General features: G+C 37.1%; 1 protein-coding gene across 1 annotated transcript in view; it reads left to right on the top strand.

Annotated features, from left to right (window-relative positions):
- Nucleotides 1-582: 582 nt before the first annotated feature.
- Nucleotides 583-8486, top strand: part of CPNE4 (copine 4) — a 367095-nt gene continuing 359191 nt past the window's right edge. Inside the window, exon 1 of the mRNA XM_019508845.1 lies at nt 583-767. Coding sequence (XP_019364390.1) covers nt 588-767 — 180 coding nt within the window. The 5' untranslated portion in view covers nt 583-587. The remainder of the gene's footprint in view (nt 768-8486) is intronic.

Below are 8486 nucleotides of genomic sequence, written 5' to 3'. Positions count from 1 at the left end.
AGGCTAACTGCATAGTAGCCGAATAATGCTTCGCAGTAGCACGTCACCGCACAAACGGTGCTAATATGCTATTGCACAATATTATTAGGCTACTGCGCAGTAGTGTCACTAAAAAGGTGCTTGCCTGTGCAACTGTGTGGTTATACAAGTACTAAATAAGTACGCAGTAACTACTGCAGAGTAGCACCTCGTGTAGACATGCGCATGCAGAATTGCATCTACTGAGCCCTTCAATTTTAAGAAATATCACTTGTAGCTGTAAAAGGTAGAAATACATTTGCAAATAGATGTTGTCCTAGTCTATGAAATGAAGACTCAGATCTGAAATGTAAAGTTCTGGGATGAGGATGACAGCTTCCACATTACACTCATTTGTTCATACAAGTGAAAGTCTTATTGGGTTTGTGGATTCTTTATCTGACCTGTTCCAGGTTTTACAAAATTTTCTGATGCTATGAATCTCATCTACGGTATTGGGAACCCTTTCTTACATAGCACAGAGTTGGATTGCTTTCTTCATAAATAGGATTGCACTGTGTGTAAATTTGTTTTTTGATTTTCTCTTTTCTCTCTTTGCAGAAAATAGAATGAAGAAAATGAGCAACATCTATGAATCAGCGGCCAATACCCTGGGAATCTTTAACAGCCCATGCCTGACCAAAGTGGAGCTGCGTGTTGCATGCAAAAGTATATTAGAAAGAGATGCCCTTTCCAAGCCAGATCCCTGCGTTATCCTTAAAATGCAGTCACATGGGCAGTGGTTTGAGGTAGGTGTCTAATAAAATGCAAATTAACTTTTTTCCTTGAGGCTTTTGGGTACTGTAGAGCTCACATAAAAGACTGCTGGTAAGTGCACTAAATAGAAATGATTTAAAGCCTTAGGTGAAGACTGCTAGAGTCATGATAAATGTTTTCCATTAATCCTAATGGACTTTTAATCAAAGACTTAGTTCATTGGATTTTCCCTGTCTGTATTGTGGATAAGAAGTTAGGAGTCACATAGCTGTTCTCCCCACCCAAAATGTGTTTGTGTGCACATGCTTACATGCTTTTTAAAAGAGCTAAGGTGGAAACTGTTTCAGTGGAGAACAGATAACACCCCAAAACAATATGTTTTCTTACCAAATTCCACATCTTTTTTGTTTTTAAATCAGAAAATCTCCCAAAAACATTAACTAGTTTAAAAAGGATCAACTTAAGGGATTCACTGGTTCCCACATAGTCCTTTGCTGCTCACTGTCATTTGCTGCTTCATAATATTAACTTGGTGGGAAAGATCCTAACCTGCTATAAATGATCTAGTCTGTGTTGATTCGGGTGCCTCAGGCTGAAAGGTTTCATTGACTGTAAACACCAGTTTATAATTCTTTTCCATAGTTCAGCGCTGAAGACATCATGCTTATGAAATGTCATGTTTTAGTAAATTCATAACTGGTTTAAAGATGCATTAAAGAAAGATGAATAAATGACTAACACAAGGTGCATGATGACCCTGGAAAGGGTGAGAGTTATTTGTGATACCTATTAAACAGAATTTTTTCATAATTGATTGTTTTAGGAACAAGACCTCTGATCATGTTTTAAAGAGCTTTTTCGAGGTGAATACTGTAAGACATGGTGGAAAGTTTTTGGTATTATTGTGTATAAGGTACTTATTGCATGCAGTCATTAATATTTGTTCCTACAATGTATTGCACACATTTCACCATTAATATTAATAAATTTTTCACACATGCTAGGTACAAAGGAGAGAATATGACCTTCAGTCTTTTCTTCCTCCAATAATCCCTTCAAAACCTGGTTGTTCATTGTATTTCCACACTCCTAGTGCAGATGTTTGAATAGACTTGTAAATCAAAATAAACACACTTTGATTCCCCAACTCTGACTTTCTGCACAATGCAAGCTGTAGGATCTGTCCCATGAATTTCTGTATCCAGCCCAGGTTTGCTAATCTACCCTGATTATTCATTTCAATTCACAGGAACCGAACTGTGCAGCTTTCATCTTTTCACTTTTTCTTTTTTAATGGTTAGAGTGAATTGAGAAAACTGACAGCCTGAAAGCTTTGAAGACTTGAAGCCCTTTATTAATAATGCTCAGTTACAGAACAATGCTTTGCTGAAGTGCTTCAGGCTTGTAGTGACGAAACCACCTCTGGTGGGCGAGGGGTGACAGTGAGGTCCCCATGCCCATTCTGTCCTTATCATCACTGCTGACAGTGCCTGCAAGAGTGCTTGCTAATAGAAACGGTGCCTTTATGATGTAAAATCGACCTGTCCATTATGAACAGAAATTAAACCACCTACACTTGTAATAGAAAATATTGTCTCTTGAATCAGTAATAAATTCTGTTAAGTGGAACTATGTTACAGTAAAGCCCGTTTTATTTCCTTTGTTTACTTCATGCTTAAATTATGTAGCAGTGCCCACGTAAAAAAGTGTGGCAGAATATGCACATGTGAAGCAATGTATTAAAATGCACAGGGCTGGTCTAGCAGGGTGCCACGTGCCCTGACTTGCCCACTCTGTTACATGTAGTACACTTACCTGGTCCAGCCACATGCATCACATAAAGCATGTGCTGACTCGGGTTTAGGGCTTGAATGGCCCATGGGCTTGGCATGTGGTGCACACTGCATGCTGTGCTCACGCCCAACCAGCCCTGCACTCTGACTCTGGTGTGAAAGGAGGATCAGTAAGCCTGATCTGGCCCTGGAGCCAGCACACAGGGCTGGTTGAGTGCAGACAATGGATGCCATGCTGGCCCCATTTCCACATGGAGTGCATGGATCCAGGGCCAGTATGGGCTGCATGCAGCATATGGGGCTGATCTAAGACCCCCAGGCCAGATCATAGCCTTCCAGGGGCTGACTCCAGCTCATGGGCTGTATCTTTGACACCCCTGTATTTAAAAACAAACAAACAACAAATCTCAACAAAATGCATTTGACTTTTTGTATATACCGTTAGCTCAATTCACGTTACACAGAATGAAGAATGTTACATTTGCACTGGCATTATGATCCCTGTACATTGTCAGAGTGAAGATGAGACTCGAATATTATATGCTTTGAATTTTTGAAATATGGAAGTAGAGTGAGGCTTTCAAAGGCACAAATCTGTTTGGGCTTAATGCCCTTGGACTTTCAGTGGGAGTTAAGAATTTACCTGCTATTTCTGGCTTTGAAATTCTCCCCTGCACATGATATTTCTGATGAAATACCACCCATTTGATTTCTTTTTTTAAAGTTCCCCTTGTTCTGTACAATTATATGTTCTTCTTTTGTGTCTTGTGACCCTTTGCAGTATCAGCAGTTAGAATGATTTAAGAACTAAGGAATTCTTAAAATAATGTCATGCACAAGATTTTGAAGTTTTCATCTATTTGTCATTTTTTAATAAATGGCAGAGCTTGTACAAAATAATTAATCAACCAATGGAGCTGGATATTACAAATAAGTTATTTTTTCACAAGATCTATTCTTTACACCCTACTGATTTGCATTATGGCAACAACTGCTGTTAGGCCTAAAGGATGGTTAAAAAATCCTAAGGGCTGTCTTTTATTACTAGCAGTTTCTAGAGTCATTTTGTATCATTTAGGAAAGCACAATGCAACTTATGTTATACATCCATGTGAATGTGTGCCTATACACTTAAAACATTCCTCATACTTTTCTATATTTAAAATCGATCACTGTGCAATTTTATAAAAAATGAGGAATGAAGGGCAAAAAAGTATGAAGCTTTCCTCCTTTGAGGCATGGGATGATAACTGGGCCATTTGAGACTGAATGGACCATGGTCAATTAGCAGGCAACCCAAAAAAATCAAATTTGTTTTTTCCAGTAAATATATAAAAAGAGTATTAATTGCACAATTGGATATAATGGGATTGAGAGTACAGAATGAGGCGCATTCTTTGAAAAATAAGAAAAAAAAATGCTACATATGAAATTTATTTAGAAAAATCTCCTGATCTAGGGGTAAAACATTAGAATACAACAAAGAGTTTGACAAGGTTCTTTGGGCAAATCTGATATCTTTATTAGATGAACTCAAATAGCTGGACATTTTTTTCCAGCTATTTGAGTTGGTCTAATAAGAGATATCAGATTTACCCAAAGAACCTTGTCTGCCTATGTCCTTAGACCAACACAGCTACAACCTATACACCTGTAACAAAGAGTTTGACTAACTTTACCTTGCCTTTCTGATGGTCTGTGAACAGGTTGTAGAATTCTTTTACATACTTTTTAAACAAACATATGAGAATCTCTTCAGTGAAGTAAGCCACTGGCCTAGTAGGTGACTTTGAGTGTTTTTATTTAATTGCTTAATGCCTCAGTTTCCCATCTCTAAAATAGGGGGCTGAGAGTAGTGATATTATTGACCACCGCTGGAAAGTGATTGGAGATACTGAAGGGAAATGTTATGTACTAGTAAGCAGTAGTATTATTCAAGGAAGGGTTCTTAGCATGAGCACTGTTCGCTTTGCAAATTTTTAACTTTACAGTTAGATCTGTAATTACATAGTAACCTAAATCACTACATTTAACTAATCGGAACATCGTGACTTGGGAATCATGTATTTAATTTTAATCCAAACTCACTCTGTTTGTCAATTAAGTCAAAGAAGAGAAACCTTTTTGTCACTTGCATATCAAAACAACACAAATTATGAAGTAATAATTTTACAACTGAACATAAAATTAATTTGGTAATTATCTAAAGTTATCTTTCATGAGCATTTGTGCTGATTAAAGGTTAAATGTGAATTCTCTTGGAAAGCAAACATGAGAGAACTTGGAACATGTTCACATCCAAGCTCCTTCTTGAAAAATTATAGGCGATCGGTTCAGTTTTTAGAGACAGGCTGTTTCAGAGTAGTTGTTTACCAGAAAATTACCACACTTGGGGTCTGTATAGAAAATTAAAATCTTAAATTGTTCTGTTATTTAACACTAAGCATTTAGCAAAGTCTGCCTTTTTTGTTTTTTTATATTAAATGAACCCACAGAGATTTTCTTGCCTGCAAAATCAAAGTATAGTTGTTGAAGTTTAAGGGAATTTGCTAGCTAACAAAGAAAGACAAATTAGCCTTTCCAGTTAAAAAAGTAACATGTCACTACTATATCTGTGATATTACTTCTGTGATATAATACTTGAGAGAGAGCTAATACTGCAAAGCGTTCTGTACTATTTAAACCCTCAGTGCAGGTTTTAAATAGTGCTTTGTCTTTGAGTGTCACCCAGTCTCTATAAAGCCAGTTTGCAGGGGGGAAAAAAGTTAACAATATATATTGATTGTATTGTTGAAACAGCCTTTATTCATTGTGTGATTCCCATGTGAAAGGTAACTATAACATGGCACTTTCTTAAAAGCAGTTCTACTTCCTAACTTGATTCTCGTTTCACAGACATTATCTGTCCCCTGTGCATATGAAAAGTTCATGGAAAGTTGAATTTGCACTAAAGGCTTTTCTTACTTCATGTTTCTGTCAGTACTTCAGAATCAACACAACTAGGATTAGATGAGCTGTCTTCTATTCATATTCACGTGCAGTCACCAGAATTTTTAATTAAGCTGCAATTGTTGAATTAACTTAAATGGAGTCACAGAGGTCGCATCTACATGTGCTTTACTGTGGAGTAGGTTAATTAGCTGCGGAGTAAAGCATCACTGTCTACACATGTGCAGTGAAGGGCTGCAGTAAAGTAATGAACACTACTTTAAGATAGTACTATTGGGGACAGTACTATCTTACGCCAGAGTGATTAACTGCAGTAAACAGATGTGTAGACACTGATCATGGGCATAAATTGCAGCCAGGCAGCAGGGGGCCAGACTTCTACCTGCTTCCTAGCCACATAGCTCTGCACTTTCAGCATTCTTGTGCCCCGGGCAACCCCTCCACCACGCACCACTGCCACCTGGCACCCGGGACAGAGCAGGGCAGGAGCAGCCAAGGAATACACTGTTCCACCCCAGCTCAATTTGTTGCTGTTCCAGGTGCACTTGTAGATGCTGCACCTGGGGGTAGTTTACTGTGGCTCAAACTGCTCCAGAGCTTATTGCTTTGAATTAATTGCATATGGAGATGTACCTAGAGATATTTCTAAATATATAATTTGGGTGGAAGATGATGACCATGAAAAAACCAAAAAGAATAGGGTTGACTTTCAGATTCCATGCACATTGGCAGTGTTTTGTTCTGTTTTTTTAATTATTTTTATTGGTAAATTGAGTGTATTTGATACAGTGGGTTTAAAGCAATGGTCCAAAAAATGTATAAGAAACAAGGGTTCTTTCATGATATTTTTTATTGAGCCAACTGTATAGTTGGGAAAGAAGTTAGATAAGCTTTTGGGCACAAACTGCCCTTCCTCAGAAATGGAAATGGTAGTGACAAGAAATATCTACCCCCAAATGCCATTTTACAATCATTTTCAGATTTCCAAGTCAATACCTTGGTTGTAAATCCTTATAGCACCCTTGACACAGCTTACTTCAAGATGACATTTGGCTTATAGTGCAATTTTCCCATCTCTAGAACCTGATTGTTTTAAAATTGTATGATATTGTCTGTGTATAGATAGAGAAAATACATGATGCTATAGAACGGTATAGCATCATATATAACAGCTGTTTCAAGATTAGCTGAGAAGTAGAACTGGCAGAATGTTGGGATTTCCAGTTATGAGAAATGCCTATCCCCCTCACCCCTAGACTTACTTTTGACAGAAATTTACAGGCAGGTCTACTCTGTATGGCCACATTACTTGATAGGGGGGGAAGCTATTAATAATATGTAGGTTGAGGACTGGGAATGAAAACCCTTGGGTTTTACTCCCAACTTTGGCACAGGCCTGCTGTATCGTGTTGGAAATGTCAGTTCAGCTCTCTATGCCTCTGTTTCCCTCCAGCCTTTTCTTTCTTGGCTATTTAAATTGTAAGCTGTCCGGGATAGCTGATATCTCTTAATGTATACTTGGATGGGACCTAGCACAGAAAGATTCCACTGTTAAGTGGGAACTATTTTAACACAAGTAATGATGATGTGTGGCAGAGGCCACAACCTTCTCTAATTATATATATATAAATTTTATAGCACAGTGTGTTATTTAGAAGCAATTTTATGAATCATAAATGTTTTTTCTTTCCTTCATTCATCTTTTTTCCCCTTTCTTTTCCTTTTCTTTCCTAAACGTGTAACCCTATGTGGGATATTGGCTGGAGGGGATTTCAGTCTCTGGTGATATGGTGTTTTTGTTGCTGACAAGTGTTTCATGCACAGGAGGACTACATATTTTTACCTCTGTATTTTTACTATTTTTAAAATAATATGTTAAAAAGTCAGAGGAAAAAAGTGTTTCCTGTTTGTCATTGACTATTTTGTCTCCTTTTATCTGTAAGATCAAGGGCCAAAATTACCACGGGTCCAGCTGTACAAGGTTTAAGCATAAAATTTGCAAGACCCTCTAAATAACATTTTTGATATCACAACTTTAAATTGGGCTTTCTGGATGATTTATAAGTAAAATTGAATGTGGAGTCACATAGAAAAGCTTGGAATCTCTCTTATTTCTTGTTGTTTGAAGCTCTGATTTCTAGCCTTAAAACAGAATTTTAACTTGTTTTACTTTTTTGGCCAAGGACTGACTCTTGCCTCTTCTTGGTTCATAGATATAATTTTAGGAGGAGTATTCCTCATTTTCAATGGCAAGTTGTGGGGTTTGTATTTTAATTTAATGTCAATGGTTTGAACATGTTCAAGAAGTTAAATTACAAGATAAAGTCTCTGAGATGGATTGGTGAATAAAGTGAAGGTATCAGTTCAAGGTCTCTAATAAGTTAATTTACCACATAATGATTGTTTTCACACATGGGGTATGTAAGTATATGTGTTTTCTTATGTATAATATAAATGCATTCAGAAGTAATATTATTACCTTGATCTGCGATGTGCTGATGCTGAAATGCTCATTAGTTTATTGTACCAGTAGGAAACAGAAGACAAAAAAAAGGCTTTATTCTTCTTTTTCTTCTTTATTGGTCATTACGAACAGATGGAAAGCAGGCATATTATCATAAAAGTCTAATAGGTAGCAATGCTGTGTGTGGTTGTAGTATTGTTTAAGTGAGATCAGAAAATGAAATATAATCTGAAACAGCCAGATGGAATGGGATGCATAAACTTCTGTACATTTGAAAAGAGAGGCATCTTGGAAGATAGGGTAAAAACTCGGGGGAAAGAAACTTCAAATCAAAAGCCTTGAAGCAGTATTTTTAAAGCTAACAGATAAGGGAGAGTATATGCCAACACATTTTTGTTCAGGCAGAAGAGTAATTTTTAGACATGTTTCAAAATGTGTATTATTTTGAAGTAAATGTGAAACGGGTCATTAAAATCCTATGAGGATGACCAGCAAAACCCATTCAAATAGACCTGTAATAAAACTGTAATAAGTATTTTTGGACT

This window comes from Gavialis gangeticus, unplaced genomic scaffold (assembly GCF_001723915.1).
Source record: "Gavialis gangeticus isolate Ggan-Ray unplaced genomic scaffold, GavGan_comp1, whole genome shotgun sequence".
NCBI lineage: Eukaryota > Metazoa > Chordata > Crocodylia > Gavialidae > Gavialis > Gavialis gangeticus.
The sequence above is the reverse complement of the archived record's forward strand: the minus strand, read 5'-3'. Positions and strand labels throughout refer to the sequence as shown.